The sequence below is a fragment of the Pseudoliparis swirei genome, chromosome 19 (genome assembly GCF_029220125.1).
Source record: "Pseudoliparis swirei isolate HS2019 ecotype Mariana Trench chromosome 19, NWPU_hadal_v1, whole genome shotgun sequence".
Classification (NCBI taxonomy): domain Eukaryota; kingdom Metazoa; phylum Chordata; class Actinopteri; order Perciformes; family Liparidae; genus Pseudoliparis; species Pseudoliparis swirei.
Genome location: NC_079406.1, coordinates 24,619,909 through 24,637,864, shown reverse-complemented (window position 1 = coordinate 24,637,864; position 17,956 = coordinate 24,619,909). Strand labels below are relative to the sequence as shown.

The 17,956-nt window shown below is 46.2% G+C and overlaps 1 protein-coding gene across 9 annotated transcripts in view; it reads right to left on the bottom strand.

The window, feature by feature from the left end:
- The window catches only part of ldb2a (LIM domain binding 2a), a 99,906-nt gene extending 92,014 nt beyond the window's left edge, over positions 1 to 7,892 (bottom strand). For all 9 annotated transcript variants that reach the window (XM_056439761.1, XM_056439764.1, XM_056439766.1 and 6 more), the window contains exon 1: positions 7,655 to 7,892. In XM_056439761.1, coding sequence (XP_056295736.1) covers positions 7,655 to 7,786 — 132 coding nt within the window. In that variant the 5' untranslated portion in view covers positions 7,787 to 7,892. The remainder of the gene's footprint in view (positions 1 to 7,654) is intronic.
- Positions 7,893 to 17,956: the final 10,064 nt, after the last annotated feature.

Genomic DNA, 17,956 nt, shown 5'->3' with positions numbered 1-17,956 from the left:
GAAAATCGATGACTCCTTTTTTTAGATGAGATTTGCTACATTTATCGTAACGAGACAATTAACACGCCGCCGTACCGTTTAGAATAATGTGATTGTAAAAGGAAATGTGTGTTTTTTGTTGTTGACATTATATAATTTAAATGATTTCACAGAGGGAATAACCTGCAGATTAATCAATAAGAATGACTCATTAGTTCATCATCATTACAGTATAAGCCGTAAGGAGCAGTTGATAATGTGATTAGTCGACGACTCTGTCGATCAATTAATCATTTGCGTGCTAAAAAAAAAGGCGCAATTAGGAGGAAGTGTCGGTCGCGGCTTGTAAACTTAACGAGGGTCGCGACGGCCGGCCGCAGGGAGGAAACCGACTCGCCACTCACGATGGATGTTTACGTTTCTAGCGGCGGCGGCGCGTCCACCATTTTTGTAGTTTCCTCTTGGACGGTTCTGAGTGTTCAGCCCAAAAAATGCTGAAAACAGCAGAAAAAGTAACGGACTACAAACTGAGGTTAGGATCTCCGCTGATACAGACGGCGAGACATACATCGTGAGCGATGATTGAGACAGGTCACTATTGAGGAACATCCTCCCGTCAGTGCCTTTAAGGCAGTGCTTCTCAAATGGGGGTGGTACCCCTGGGGGGTACGTGAAAGCACTCCAGGGGGTACGTGGGATTTTTTCTAAATATTTGCCTCCATTAAAAAAATACTTTAAAAATATTCGTGATTTAATAAATAAATATTCAATAATTTTTAATCATAATAAATATTCAATATAAATATTCAAAATACAAATGTAGGCTCATAAACATAATTTGATATATTCATATTATTTTCAAACCGAAAAGTCATTATAGTTCACATTTCATCCTCTGATTGCAGCAGAAGGACGTTTCTCCGTTTTAAATGATTAGAAACTGTTTATCTTTTGAGTTTTGGTCGACATGTGGAATTCAAAAAAAAAAACATGCCATGGACATTTTCCCGTTTTTTTTTTCATTCTGAGATTTTGTCGACTACCCGATGGATTGATTGATTGATCGAGGGAGTAGTGCGAAAAAGTGGATCAATCGACAGATTATCAGGTACTGCATATGATGATGTATTGGTTACTGGATATAACGATGTATTGGTTACTGCATATCATGCTGTGTTGCCGCCCTGTGATATGCTGCAGGTCTCTCTGGCCTCCTCCTCGCAGCTCAAAGCGAAACACTTCATGTCGGACATGTGTACACCGGAAAATAAAACTACCAAACACCATTAAAAACAAGCTCCCTAATGCACTGAACACCACGCGTACACACTCTTACCTGGTCTCTAATGGCACAAGAGCATCCGAGGGTAGAGGGGGTTTTATTTAACGGATGCTGCCGACACAGGACCGGATATAAAAGTCTGTGAAACGACACCAAAACAAAACCTGTAAAACTAGAGTCTCCATCTAATTTTAAAAAGTTGATGATTCACCGCCTGCTCTACGATAGATGTCACTTGTCCTCTGCATGTAGAGTAGATCCCATTCAAAGTCTATGGACAGACGCGAATGGTTGCGATTGACGCGAATCAATTTTAGCGGAAAATTCGCCCGACGCCGAGTTGCGAAAGCCAATCAGCGTTGAGACGCTCCGCCGTTGGTGAATCTAACTGCTGCTGCTCAAGTAGCGCTGGACAAGACAGTCATTCAGAAGGAGTCGGTTAAAGTCACGAGCCTACGGGTGATGTCATGTATAAATACATATACATACAGTGGGTACGGAGATTATTCAGACGCCTATGCAGGGTCTTATGACCATGTGATATTTAAGTTTTTCTTTTTTAATAAATTTGCAAAAATTTCCACGTTTCAGTTTTTTTCTGTCAAGATGGGGTGCTGAGTGAACATTAATGAGAAATAAAATGATTTTTTTTGATTTTAGCAAATGGCTGCAATGAAACAAAGAGTGGACAATTTAAAGGGGTCTGAATACTTTCCGTACCCACTGTTTATATATGATATTAATGTTGTGTTAAATGTTCCGACGTTTGTGGGATGTCCCCAACGACTATAAAGCAGAACTAGTGGTTAGTTCTCCCGTGGTGGATGAAGGAAAGGATAACCGTTTCCACGGAGCAAAGCCACATAGATAAGCCCCGCCCCCTCTATGAAGCGAATTACACGAAAAGCAACAAATAGTCAAGCGAGTAAACTCAAGCCAGTAAAGCTTTGCGAATATTCGCAGCATAAGGAAGTCTCCTCTGAGTGTCAAGTCTTTGAGTCCTTGAGTCCTTGAGTCATTGAATCCTTGAGTCCTTGAATCCTTGAGTCCTTGAGTCCTTGAGTCCTGCGCCTGCTCGGCACGAAGAGATTCTACACCAGAAGAGGGACTCCCGTCGATTCTGTCAACACTTTTCTAAAAAAAAAAAAAAGAACAAGGTGGCGTCGCACTGGGGCTTAGTCAGCTCCCCCACATTTAAAAAGTCCTCGGAGCGAGAGGGAATGCAAACCACGGTGAGTCATTCCTCCCCGACGGCCCGTAAAGTGAGCCGGGAGACGTTCTGGGGCTCAACAATGGAAGTCCTTTCACGACGTTCGGCATCTTTACTCCACGCGACGAGACATTTTCATACCGGGATCAAACTTTTTTTTAAATATCAAAGCAACGCACAACACACCCAGTTAATGAAAGGCTTTGTGAATGTGTCGCTTCACACACAGAGGAATTAATAACCGTTATATGTTGTTTGTGATTTGTCTCACACGCTTTCCGTCTCCTTATATCCCTGCTCCTAATGACGGGTCTGGAGGGACTTTTTAACAGCTCGTGAAACGCTGTTGATGTGGGTTTATCACCTCGGCCGCTCAAGACTTTTCCTGATTTTGTAAAAAATTGCTTAGGTTTCAGAAGTCTGATATGGAAGATGGTGCATTATTTAACGCGTCAGCTGTAAAATATTGCGGAATATTATGGATTTTCATTGTTGTCGATGTCGACAGTCCTTCACTGAGTACTTCTATTTGCTTTCGTCTTATCCATGTCGAGGTGTTACACCACGATGTCTTTATGTTTGTACTTTTATGTGTTTTGCATTTGTTCATGCTTCGTCAAAATATAAATATTAAAATGTTCCCTTGTGGGTGTAACACCGACGCTTTGTGCTCATTTCTTTACGTTGAGTCGCAGAGGAAATGGTGAAGTACTTTTCAAAATCCTGAGTTTGAATAAAATCAGAAGAAACGAGAAGAAAAACATTTTTTTTTAAAGAACGATTCATTATTTCCACATATACAGCCGTGGGATCTAAGCCAATGTCAACAAAAACACAAGGGGTTAGAGGTCGTCGTAGAATTGCAAAAAACTCAGTTAATCAAAGTAATACTTCAATAAAACGACCAGTTCGCTGCCAGCAGTTTATATCGAAAACAGAAAGATATGGATCTACAACAGCTGCTCGCAGCGAAACCCCTTGATGAAATATTCAAGACGACAATCCACCAGGACAATTCAGCTATTTTTTTTCTCCATCTAATGGATTCCAGATTTTGGGCAAGAAACATTCCAAACTTCCTGTTTTATGAAGAATCATCGTGGCCCGGCGCTGGTACACTGACACCGGCTGCATGTGAGCTGAAGCGGCGAGAATGACGCCTTCAGGCGCGCTCCGTCGTTAAAGCACCGGCAGCTGACCTCGCTCACAGGAAGTAAACTTCACCAAGCGTATGTATTTATTTATCTCGCTTTTAGCCTCAGAGAGCATTCCATGTTCTACACTGAGCTCTCCGTCAGGGCAGATTTCAACTATTTCCTCCGATATTATTATTTTGTTCACGTGCAAAAGGTTCGTGAAAATGGAAGGCTGCGGGGTTTTTTTTCATTCACGATGGATAATTGCGATATAATTGTGTTAAAAGCCCGAACCGAGCCTCGTATACGGCACATCTGGATGCAAACAAAATTTTAAAAAGCTGGATGCGTTTATTTTCTCCGAGCCATAAGACGCTATTCCTCCCTCGTTATTTATATCTCCCCACCTGCATCTCAAACAAACGGTGACGAGAAGACGTATTATACGCTCCATCCGCTGAAGACTGAAGACGAGCGGGAGAACGAAGACGCCGCGAACACCACCGGGAACAAAAAACTAATTACATGATTATGCAATCATATAATTTAGTCTGAGGAGACGCAGGTAATGGTTTAAACTGATGTGTGTCTACTTAACGTCTGTGTGTGTGTGTGTGTGTGTTCACATCATGGAGCTCATGCATGTATTTGTGAACGTCCATGTGTGTGTGTGTGTGTGTGATTGCACTTGTGTGTGTGTGTGGTGCGGGGTGTCGAGGTCCACAGGGGCTCGGACCACTCCGCATGAATAATGCATCGGGCCGGGCCGCTGCGTCTCCACATCGCTTCGCTCGGCTTAAAGTTGCAAGTTCCTGTTTTTTTGGAAAGTGGACATCGTTGCTGCAGCAGCTGGAAAAAAACAGATTTCCTTCAAATATCTGCAACGATTTCATACGGGATCGTTTGATTGTGGTTTATTAATCACGAGTTTTTTTATGGGAATCAAATTCTAGCTTCCAAGTATCCAGCAGCAAGCAGAACTCACATTATTTATAGAATTAGGCGTTGATTCGACAATTCATAAAGAATTCATTTTAATTTTAAAGGGATTTTTTAAGAACAACAATGATCCCTAATTCTGTTCATATTTCCTGTTATTTCTTATTTGTATGCATATTTTTGGGGTTGCAGGTCAGACAAAGCCAGACACCACGAGGTCGCCCACTCCTGAGAACCTGTGATGGTGATCTCTCTTTTTCTGCTATGTACTGATGCTCTATTGACACAATTATGAATTCAGAACCCATTAGTAGACCAATAATGAAAAGAATCCCTCGTCGCAGCCCATTAATAGTTTAAAAAGTGAACAGTTAGGCTGCCAAAAGGAGCTTTTTATTCCATTGAGCTGCTCTCGATTCCCCTAAACGTCTCCACGACGACACCTCACATGGATCAACTTCTGATCGGCAGATTTGACACATTTGAGATCACAGAACCGATTGCCGAAGACAGATGCTCGCTAATTCACCGTGGGATCGCCAAAGGTTTTGTCTGAACGACACTACACACACACACACACACACACACACACACACACACACACACACACACACACAACTCCACTAACTGAAAGGAAGTCACACTCAACAGCAGCTCACACTCATCTGACTTTGCAATGAGGGACAATTTCATTGAGAAAACTTCATCCACACTCAGTGATGAATCATGGATCATAGATCTTGAATCATGGATCATGGATCATAGATCTTGGATCTTGGATCATGAATTATGGATCTTGGATCATGTTTCATGGATCATGGATCATGAATCATGGATCTTGGATCATGGATCTTGGATCTTGGATTATGGATCATGAATCATGGATTATGGATCTTGGTTCATGAATCATGGATCATGGTTCATGGAGCATGGATCTTGGATCATGAATCTTGGATCATGGATCATGGATCATGGATCATGGATCTTGGATCATGGATCATGGATCTTGGATCATGGATCATGGATCATGAATCATGGATCATGAATCATGGATCTTGGATCATGGATCTTGGATCTTGGATCATGGATCATGGATCATGGACCATGGATCATAGTTCATGGATCATGAATCATGGATCTTGGATCATGGATCATGGATCTTGGATCATGGATCTTGGATCATGGATCATGGATCATGGATCATGGATCATGGATCATGGATCATGGATCATGGATCATGGATCATGGATCATGGATCATGAATCATGGATCTTGTATCATGGATCATGGATCATGGATCATGGATCATGAATCATGGATCATGGATCTTGGATCATGGATCATGGATCTTGGATCATGGATCATGGATCATGGATCATGAATCATGGATCTTGTATCATGGATCATGGATCATGGATCATGGATCTTGGATCATGGATCATGGATCATGGATCATGGATCTTGGATCTTGGATCATGGATCATGGATCATGGATCTTCGATCATGGCATACATCAAACATACATCCGCCACCCACAGTGGGTAAACTGCATTCCACGTCGGTCTTGAGCTGTTTCAGTTTTTAACATATTATGCAAATATGTGGGCGAAATAGAAATACATGCACGCTATTTAAATGCACGTGAAACAGCTCCTGTGCCTCATGCAGCCGGCAGAGAGTTGAACAGATGTAAAGACGTCGCTGCTGTCTTTATATCTGTAAATATAACCTTCTGTATGAATATGTCTCACTGGACAAACAACTGTGAATCTAAATCTGACGAGTTTTCAAATCTTGATTTCAATCTATAAATTACATATATTCACGGAACAGTAGAAATATTACCTGACTTCATAATATATATGCATATAAATATCACCTGACTTCATAATATATATGCATTATATATATATACATATCACCTGCCTTCATAATATATATATATATATATATATACATATCATTTGCCTTCATAATATATATATATATATAAACATATACATATTACCTGCCTTCATTATATAAATATATATACACATATACATATCACCTGCATTCATAATATATATATATGCAACCTTTTATTCTTTTAATATTGCTGATTATACAGCTTAAGAAAACTCAAATATCCTATCTCTAGATATTAGAATAGCATGAAAAAGTATACTAGTAGGGTATTAATCATATCACTTGAATCGTAATTAACTCGAAACACCTGGAAACACATTTTCAAATGTTTGATTTTGTTTTGCTGTTATAAATCTTTTTTTTACTTGGTCTGAGGAAATATTCAAATTTTATGAGATAGGATTTTAGAGTTTTCTTAAGCTGTAAGCCATAATCAGCAATATTAAAAGAATAAAAGGCTTGCAATATTTCAGTTGATTTGTAATGAATCCAGAAAATTGCATTACAGAAAATAAAGAACTTTATCACAATATTCTAATTTTCTGAGACAGTCCTGTATATGTATATATATATATCACCTGCCTTCATAATATATATATATACATATATATTTTTTGTACATATATATATATATATATACATATCACCTGCCTTCATAATATATATATATATACATATACATATCACCTGACTTCAGGTAGATCTCCTCTTACATCAGTCTTGGGCAAACACAAGTCGTGATGTTTACATTTTAAACAACTTATCAAATCGCCAGGTGACCGCATCTCCAGCACATATCACCTATACATATATAAATATATACATATAGACGTATACATATATACATATATACATTTATATATATATACATATATGTAAATATATATGTTGGGGGTTATTACTTCAGGTGATGGTATTGTTCTTGCAGCGTATATTGTCTTCACACCGGCGCCTGTTTACTTTCACCTCAGGAATGTTTGGCACTTTTTTGCACCGCATCCACACCTCCTGATGGACAGACCGCGATGCCGACCCGAGTCTCTCTCCCTTCCTTTCCCCCTCTCTCTCTCTCTCTCTCTCTCTCTCTCCCTCCAGCCCCCCGGAACATCCCGTCCCTCCATGTCCGCACCGGACCCTCCGCAGTCCCCGCTACCCTCTCCCGCCGGCACCGCGACATCTCTCCTCCCCTGGTCGGCTCACCTCTGTGCGCGTCTGCAGCCGCTTGTTCATCTCGTAGATCCGATACTCGGGCTGGACCATGTAGGGCGCGTGCCTCCTGTAGAAGGGTCCGAACGGAGACGAGTAGAACGGGTCGGGGGTTGAGTTGGACATGGTGGCTCCTGGAGAGGCGCGCGCGGTGCGATTTTCAACATCCAGCGGGCACAGCGGCGCACATTGGAGCGCGATGCTCTCCGAAAAAAAGACCCCCAGGAGGAAGCAGCCGCTGTCGAGTCGGAGCTGCTGCACTCTGCAAGTTGGCCTGCCTAGTTCGCTGCTATAGAGTGGTGCTGGAGGAGGAGGAGGGAGGAGGAGGAGGAGGAGGGAGGAGGAGGAAGATGAGGGGGAGGAACAGGAGAGGGGGGGGGGGGGGTAGCAGAATTGAAGGGGGAGGAGGGAAGTCGTTTCCTGTTCCCCTCAAGACCTACACTCAGTTTTGCACTCTTGCAAAGTTCAAGTAAGATCTGTGTGTGCATGCGTGTGTGTGCATGTGTGTGTGTGTGTGTGTGTGTGTGTGTGTGTGTTGGTGTGCATGAGTGGTTTCTTTGTGTGTGCTTTGCTCTCAATCAATGCGTTGTTTTAGTTTGCGCACGTGCGCGTGTGCTGGACAACGTAAAGAAAGAAAGTCACATTGAGGTGGAGAAGGAAAAACAAAGGATCCATATGGTGTTCTTTACATTCCTGGAAGAAGCATGATCCCGTTCAGAGGTTTGAATGAGATGAATCAGGACTTGCCAACAGCTGATTGGTGCATGTTAAGTAGAATGAGAAGATGGGTTCAAACTGCTCTGTTACAATGCCTGATATGAATTTATGGTTCAGGGGGGTTTTTTTAGCAAATTTTGTATTTTTTAGAGCGAAGGTAGTTTTTTTGAGCCAAGGTTGTTTTTAAAACGATTTTAGTGATTTTTTTTTTTCTGGAGCAATTTTCTTTTGTAGAATTTTGTAGCATTCTTTATTATTTTTTAGGGGAATTTTTTTTTGAGCAACGTTTTTTGGGGGGAGCAATTTTTTCAGTTCGAGAACGAAGGTTTTTTTGACAGCAAAGGGTTTGTTTTTAGAGGATTTCTTTTTATTTTATTTTTTATTTATGGGATAAATATATTGACTGGAATAACAACATTGTCTGTGGCACATCAGACATATATGGAAAACACATACAAAATACTGTTCTTTTTTATGTTTGAACTCTTTGACAGTTAAATCCTGAAGAAAGACGTTTATCTCCAGTGCTATCAATATCATACTATTGTTATTATTATTCCAAAAATAACTTAATGTGGTGATTTCATGACTTTTGAAAACATATTTTCTGGAAGATCGTCAAAAAAATATGAATGTAATAATCCTTTTGTCTCATGGCTGAAATGAAAAAATGAAAGAAAATTCAAGAAGAGGAGTAAAAAGTTGAATACTGTTCCTCCTGAGCCTGAATCTCAAGTCTGGGAGTTAAAGACACAGAGAGCGATGAGAGCACGCCGAGCCACACAGCTGACGAGTCTGCACTCGTAAAAAGAAACCGCCCATTTTATGTGTAACATGATTTCATAATAGCGTATTGATCGTGTTTCCTGCAGTCGATGCTGCTAATGACATAATCTTAGTACCTGGCTATGCACCAAGTGGCATCATTTTTGATTAAGTGAAGGTAGGAGGGGGTGAGGGGAGGGAGGGGGGCGTGGGTGGGGGGAGGGGGGATGGGGGTAACTCTCTGCTGTGCCTGCTGCAGTGGAGTGTCTGCAATCCACAATGTCACTCTGAATGTTAACAAGTCAAAACATGTGAAACACGGCGGATTTTTCCATTTAATTCGGTAGCGTGTGCACACTGGGAGGTCGATAATAGATCGTCATTACCGTGAAGCCACTGTGTGTAAGATTAGCGAATTCAAGGTTTTACACTCAGTGGTATACGGTATAGTCATAGTATAGTATAGTACGGTATAGCGACTGAAACACGAGTAATACACTTTATGCACGCAGATTTAACTGCATTTTTTTTAAACAAGTGTTGATGATGGTGTGTTTAGGGGCCCTGGGAAAATGTTGCAATTGGGCCCTTATAACCACCAAATACCACCCTAATCACTTCAAATAGATAATGTTCGAACAGCAATACTTTACTTCTTTTGGTTTGTGTCTGATTAAACACAACCTTATTAATAATATGCATGTTCTTGTTTTTTCTTTCAAACCAAGGTTTTTTTTCGAGCAAATTTTACTATTTTTGAGTGACATTTCTTTTTTTTTAGCACATTTCTTTTTTTTTTAGAGCAACGGTTTTTTGTAAATAATTTTTGGGGGATATAATTTTCTTTTATTTTGAGAAATTATATTTTGAGAGCGAATTATATATATATATTTTTAATTTTTATTTTTTGTGTGAATTTTTGTTGTTGTTAAATGTTGAAGTCCTTCTCATGGGAACAACTTGTGTGCGGATATATTTGTTTCCACTTGTGACCCGCTGCCTCGTAGGTCTTTCCAGAAAATAAAGTACTTTTTACACATTAAGGGAAGTGTTTTTTACAATTGTCACGCAGAATAAAGAGCGCCACCTAGAGAAAGTCAGAGGTACCAAACACCCGCCGCGCAGTTTGATTGACAGGTTGATCTCCGGAAAATGAATCATAGCCCACAATTAAGAATTTCCATGAGAATACAGCTTGTATACTTCAAACCGCTACACATTAATCACCATCAGAGCGATGTCGCGTCGCTATAATCTGGATAACCATCCGACTAGTTCCTACTTATGCTTCAGTTCGTCACTTCCTACAGACTCGCGTCCCTTCAGACGGGAACACACCTGAGCTTGTTGTATGTGTGTTTTTAATTAGGTTATAACACAGTAATGATCAGATTACACATCATCAAATCTCACAAATTGCCTATAACTCATTTTGATTTGATTTCCCGAACACGAGCACCATTTTGAAATGCATTAATTCAATATAACATCAGGAAAAATATCTATTTCTATTTTTTTTTTAATTGTTTATTTTGCATACTATTTGCTTAAAATTGCAGTTTTCATAATATGACACATGAACACTGTGTGCAGACACACAGGCTCAAATTTATTTCTCCAATTTAACACGCTATACGCCATGCAGCACATGTCAATAACATCATTTACTGTGACAGTATGTGTCACTAACATGTTGAATTTCTGAACCAGACACACCACAGTGCATTGGAAATATATATATTTTCTTTGGCACGGCGATTAAGATTTCCCTCCGTGTTCTCCTCCGTGACAGATTAGGCCGAGGCTGCAAAGTAGCCACGAGAATCTAAAAATAAACAGACGCCCAGACCGGCCGAAACATTTGTAACCGAATCTCCACATTAACTGCCCGCGCCGGGAATTAATGAACAGCATTTATGAAGTCTGACGTTAAATCCAAAATGGCTGAATGTGTGTGTGTGTGGGGGGGGGGGGGGGGGGGGCAGTCTGAATCGAGTGAGATAAAAGTTGTAATCCAAATGCTTCAGGCATCCGGTCGGGTAATTAAAGGAAGGAAGAAAAAAAAAAGTTGGGGAAAAAATCTATTAATAAACCTTTAATTAAAAACTACATTTGTAATATCTCAAGACCTTTTCAATTGACATTTCTAACAGGATTTGGTTGCTCGCCTGAAGCGCTCCGCCAGTGGAGTGTGGCTCCGCCAGCGCGTTGACGTGAACAGCTCATTTAACAGATTTCAAGATGGACTTCGCTTGTTTTAGCGCAGACGGCGGTAAACAGGACCCAGATGTGAGGCTCAATGCGAGGGAACGCACATGTGTCCGATGAACGGCGAATATCACCGGCGAAACCACTTGTCGTATTCATGAAACAATATGCTGATACTTGTGTTTCTTATTGTGATCAAATCCCATTTAAAGACCCCCGGAAAAACAAAATGTACTGGTCCGACTAACAAGTGTTGGCTGAGAGGTCCTCTGTGCCATAGGAGCTCCAATGTGGTCGATTAAAACCACATCAGCAATCCACATGGTTGCACTGGGTGACACACACACACACACACACACACACACACACACACACACTGTAGTTTATTCTGACTCAATCCCACAATCACCGTCCTGCTGCCCCAAATACTCACTAGAGCACCAAATGTGGATTAATCCACCGCTGGAAATAGTCCCAAACGAATGCACATTTTTACTCTGGATTTCAATATTTTATCCCGAAAATGAAAACATTTTTTGTTTTTTTTTACTAATCTGGATTCGATCGAACCCCAGGGGTCGAGCGAGTCACTCTCTCAGGGGTCGGGCGAGTCACTCTCAGGGGTCGGCCGAGTCACTCTCAGGGGTTGGCCGAGTCACTCTCAGGGGTCGGGCGAGTCACTCTCTCAGGGGTCGGGCGGGTCACTCTCAGGGGTCGGGCGAGTCACTCTCAGGGGTCGGGCGAGTCACTCTCAGGGGTCGGGCGAGTCACTCTCAGGGGTCGGCCGAGTCACTCTCAGGGGTCGGGCGAGTCACTCTCTCAGGGGTCGGGCGGGTCACTCTCAGGGGTCGGGCAAGTCACTCTCTCAGGGGTTGGCCGAGTCACTCTCAGGGGTTGGCCGAGTCACTCTCAGGAGTTGGGCGAGTCACTCTCAGGGGTTCGGCGAGTCACTCTCAGGGGTTCGGCGAGTCACTCTCAGGGGTTGGCCGAGTCAATCTCAGGGGTCGGGCGAGTCACTCTTTCAGGGGTCGGGCGAGTCACTCTCAGGGGTTGGGCGAGTCACTCTCAGGGGTTGGCCGATTCTCTCTTGGGGGTTGGCTCACACTCTTAGGGTTTATGAGTCACTCTCAGGGGTCGGGCGAGCCACTCTTAGGGGTTGGGCGAGTCTCTCTCAGGGGTTGGCCGATTCTCTCTTAGGGGTTGGCCGAGTCACTCTTAGGGGTTTTTGCGAGTCACTCTCAGGGGTCGGGCGAGTCACTCTTAGGGGTTGGGCGAGTCACTCTCAGGAGTTGGGCGAATCACTCTCAGGAGTTGGCCGAGTCACTCTCAGTGTTTTTTGCGAGTCACTCTCAGGAGTCGGCGAGTCACTCTCAGGGGTTGGGAGAGTCAGTCTCAGGGGTCGGGCGAGTCACTCTCAGGGGTCGGGCGAGTCACTCTCAGGGGTCGGGCGAGTCACTTTCAGGGGTTGGGCGAGTCACTCTCAGGGGTCGGGCGAGTCACTCTCAGGGGTCGGGCGAGTCACTCTCAGGGGTTGGGCGAGTCACTCTCAGGGGTCGGGCGAGTCACTCTCAGGGGTTGGGAGAGTCAGTCTCAGGGGTCGGGCGAGTCACTCTCAGGGGTTGGGCGAGTCACTCTCAGGGGTCGGGCGAGTCACTCTCAGGAGTTGGGCGAGTCACTCTCAGGGGTTGGGCGAGTCACTCTCAGGAGTTGGGCGAGTCACTCTCAGGGGTTCGGCGAGTCACTCTCAGGGGTTCGGCGAGTCACTCTCAGGGGTTGGCCGAGTCACTCTCAGGGGTCGGGCGAGTCACTCTCAGGGGTTCGGCGAGTCACTCTCAGGGGTTCGGCGAGTCACTCTCAGGGGTCGGGCGAGTCACTCTCAGGGGTCGGGCGAGTCACTCTCAGGGGTTCGGCGAGTCACTCTCAGGGTTGGGCGAGTCACTCTCAGGGGTTGGGCGAGTCACTCTCAGGGTTCAAGTCTCTCTTAGGGGTCGAGTCACTCTCAGGGGTCGGCGAGTCACTCTCAGGGTCGGGCGAGTCACTCTCAGGGGTCGGGCGAGTCACTCTCAGGGGTCGGGCGAGTCACTCTCAGGGGTTGGGCGAGTCACTCTTAGGGGTTGGCGAGTCACTCTCAGGGGTCTAGTGAGTCACTCTCAGGGTCGGGCGAGTCACTCTCAGGGGTCGGGCGAGTCACTCTCAGGAGTTGGGCGAGTCACTCTCAGGGGTTGGGCGAGTCACTCTCAAGAGTTGGGCGAGTCTCTCTTAGGGGTTGGCCGAGTCACTCTCAGGGGTCGGGCGGGTCACTCTCAGGGGTCGGGCGAGTCACTCTCACGGGTTTTGCGAGTCACTCTCAGGGGTTGGGCGAGTCTCTCTTAGGGGTTGGCCGAGTCACTCTTAGGGGTTTTTGCGAGTCACTCTCAGGGGTCGGGCGAGTCACTCTTAGGGGTCGGGCGAGTCACTCTCAGGGGTTGGCCGAGTCTCTCTTAGGGGTTGGCCGAGTCACTCTTAGGGGTTTTTGCAAGTCACTCTCAGGGGTCGGGCGAGTCAGTCTCAGGGGTCGGGCGAGTCACTCTCAGGGGTTGGGCAAGTCACTCTCAGGGGTTGGGAGAGTCACTCTCAGGGGTTGGGCGAGTCACTCTCAGGGGTTGGCCGAGTCACTCTCAGGGGTCGGGTGAGTCACTCTCTCAGGGGTCGGGCGAGTCACTCTCAGGGGTCGGGCGAGTCACTCTCAGGGGTTGGGCGAGTCACTCTCAGGGGTCGGGCGAGTCACTCTCAGGGGTCGGGCGAGTCACTCTCAGGGGTTGGGCGAGTCACTCTCAGGGGTCGGGCGAGTCACTCTCAGGGGTCGGGCGAGTCACTCTCACGGGTTTTGCGAGTCACTCTCAGGAGTTGGGCGAGTCTCTCTCAGGGGTTGGCCGAGTCACTCTTAGGGGTTTTTGCGAGTCACTCTCAGGGGTCGGGCGAGCCACTCTTAGGGGTTGGGCGAGTCTCTCTCAGGGGTTGGCCGATTCTCTCTTGGGGGTTGGCCGAGTCACTCTTAGGGGTTTTTGCGAGTCACTCTCAGGGGTCGGGCGAGTCACTCTTAGGGGTTGGGCGAGTCACTCTCAGGAGTTGGGCGAATCACTCTCAGGAGTTGGCCGAGTCACTCTCAGTGTTTTTTGCGAGTCACTCTCAGGAGTCGGCGAGTCACTCTCAGGGGTTGGGAGAGTCAGTCTCAGGGGTCGGGCGAGTCACTCTCAGGGGTCGGGCGAGTCACTCTCAGGGGTCGGGCGAGTCACTTTCAGGGGTTGGGCGAGTCACTCTCAGGGGTCGGGCGAGTCACTCTCAGGGGTTGGGCGAGTCACTCTCAGGGGTCGGGCGAGTCACTCTCAGGAGTTGGGCGAGTCACTCTCAGGGGTCGGGAGAGTCACTCTCAGGGGTCGGGCGAGTCACTATCAGGAGTTGGGCGAGTCACTCTCAGGGGTCGGGAGAGTCACTCTCAGGGGTCGGGCGAGTCACTCTCAGGAGTCGGGCGAGTAACTCTCAGGGGTCGGGCGAGTCACTCTCAGGGGTTGGGCGAGTCACTCTCAGGGGTTCGGCGAGTCACTCTCAGGGGTTGGGCGAGTCACTCTCAGGGGTTGGGCGAGTCACTCTCAAGGGTTGGGCGAGTCTCTCTTAGGGGTTGGCCGAGTCACTCTCAGGGGTCGGGCGAGTCACTCTTTCAGGGGTCGGGCGGGTCACTCTCAGGGGTCGGGCGAGTCACTCTCAGGGGTCGGGCGAGTCACTCTCAGGGGTCGGGCGAGTCACTCTCACGGGTTTTGCGAGTCACTCTCAAGAGTTGGGCGAGTCTCTCTTAGGGGTTGGCCGAGTCACTCTCAGGGGTCGGGTGAGTCACTCTCTCAGGGGTCGGGCGGGTCACTCTCAGGGGTCGGGCGAGTCACTCTCAGGGGTTGGGCGAGTCACTCTCAGGGGTCGGGCGAGTCACTCTCACGGGTTTTGCGAGTCACTCTCAAGAGTTGGGCGAGTCTCTCTTAGGGGTTGGCCGAGTCACTCTCAGGGGTCGGGCGGGTCACTCTCAGGGGTCGGGCGAGTCACTCACGGTTTTAGAGTCACTCTCAGGGGTTGGGGAGTCTCTTAGGGGTTGGCCGAGTCACTCTTAGGGGTTTTTGCGAGTCACTCTCAGGGGTCGGGCGAGTCACTCTTAGGGGTCGGGCGAGTCACTCTCAGGGGTTGGCCGAGTCTCTCTTAGGGGTTGGCCGAGTCACTCTTAGGGGTTTTTGCGAGTCACTCTCAGGGGTCGGGCGAGTCACTCTTAGGGGTTGGGCGAGTCTCTCTCAGGGGTTGGCCGAGTCACTCTTAGGGGTTGGGCGAGTCACTCTCAGGAGTTGGCCGAGTCACTCTCAGGGGTTGGGAGAGTCACTCTCTTAGGGGTCGGGCGAGTCTCTCTCAGGAGTTGGGCGAGTCACTCTCAGGGGTTGGGCAAGTCACTCTCAGGGGTCGGGCGAGTCAGTCTCAGGGGTCGGGCGAGTCACTCTCAGGGGTTGGGCAAGTCACTCTCAGGGGTTGGGAGAGTCAGTCTCAGGGGTCGGGCGAGTCACTCTCAGGAGTTGGGCGAGTCACTCTCAGGGGTCGGGCGAGTCACTCTCAGGGGTCGGGAGAGTCAGTCTCAGGGGTCGGGCGAGTCACTGTCAGGGGTTGGGCGAGTCACTCTCAGGAGTCGGGCGAGTCACTCTCAGGGGTCGGGAGAGTCACTCTCAGGGGTCGGGCGAGTCACTCTCAGGAGTTGGGCGAGTCACTCTCAGGGGTCGGGCGAGTCACTCTCAGGAGTTGGGCGAGTCACTCTCAGGGGTTGGGAGAGTCACTCTCAGGGGTCGGGCCAGTCACTCTCAGGAGTTGGGCGAGTCACTCTCAGGGGTCGGGAGAGTCACTCTCAGGAGTCGGGCGAGTCACTCTCAGGGGTCGGGCGAGTCACTCTCAGGGGTTCGGCGAGTCACTCTCAGGGGTCGGGCGAGTCACTCTCAGGGGTTGGGCGAGTCACTCTCAGGGGTTCGGCGAGTCACTCTCAGGGGTTCGGCGAGTCACTCTCAGGGGTTCGGCGAGTCACTCTCAGGGGTCGGGCGAGTCACTCTCAGGGGTTGGGCGAGTCACTCTCAGGGGTTCGGCGAGTCACTCTCAGGGGTTCGGCGAGTCACTCTCAGGAGTCGGCCGAGTCACTCTCAGGGGTTCGGCAGGGGGTCAAGACACACACAGTAGAACCCGGTTCACACAAGTCGGCCGTTTTTTGTCGATCGTCAAAAAATTGGCTGCCGACAATTCGTCAACACACCATTTTACTTCTTCCAATCCTTTTCGAGGATGGTAGACATGAAAACTAAGAAAAAGAACAGATTTCTTTGCGAATTTCTGAACTTGCAAAAGCAAAAGTCACATTGATCAGCACCAAATATTCATTGAGTTACGTTTCTGTGTGAAATTAGTATTTTGTTCTTTGGGATTTTATGCAGTAGAATATATACCTATGTTTTGAAGAAATCATATTAAATTTTTCCAATTAAGAAGGGTTCGGCTAATGCACTGATGACGCTTGCAGGGTTATATTTTTAATCACCAATAATGTCTCACTATACTAACCGGGTGATTATTTCTACTGTTTCCTCTTCTGACCTTCATCTCCACACTTTTGAGAGTGCTTTATGTAAATTTTATTTAGAGTAAAAGTTTTAGTAAATGGAAGGAAAAAAATATATTGTGAGTTACTCTTTTATTAATTAACTCTAGCTCCGTGGTGTCTTTGTATAGGTGCACTTCATTTGATGAAAATCTTCTTAAATTATGACCCCCGACTTTGTTTTTTACATACTTCTGGTGTTTATGTTTTTATTCCCGTTCACACCGGGTTGTTTCCACCCTCAGGGACAACAACAGTTGAAAGGAATTTAATTGAATTTAACTGAATAGGAAACCAAATGCACCTTGAGAGATTTGGAGATGTCATTTTTCCGTCTCATTGAATGTCTCATTTGTTAAGCGCAGAAAAAATAATAATAATGCATCAAGGATGAAGGGGAAGAGCTTTTAGTTGTGAAGCCGCGAGGTGAGGAACACAAAAAAACACACACTTGTGGACGAGAATGGAAATGGGTCAGCACACATACAGACACTCTTCTGCTCCTGCTGGGTTCCCTCTCGCTGTTACTATGGTAACGCACCCTATCTCCCTACCTACCTGCCCGCCTGCCTGCCTTGCAAACTGCACACAGCGTGCTACAGGTTTGGTACCTGAACGCACCGTTAGCCGCTCCCTGAACACGTTTTTTCCTCGTCCGGTTTTCACAGTGAAAAAAACACATGAAGTTTGGAGCAAATTTGTTATTCTTTCGAGCGAAGGTTGTTTTTTTTCGAGTCAAGTTTTGGGTTTTTTAGCAAATTTTCACATTTTTGATAGTTACAAAATAAAAATTGAGCAATTTTTGTAATCTTTTAGCGCAAGGTTTGGTTTTTTTTGAGTGAAATTTGTATATTCTTTTTTTCCCCACACCATCACACTCATTTGTTGTTGTTGTTGAGGGGGTGGGGGGGGGGGGGGGTGGGGGTTGGTGCCTACGTGCTGAATGTTTGTGATATTTTTTT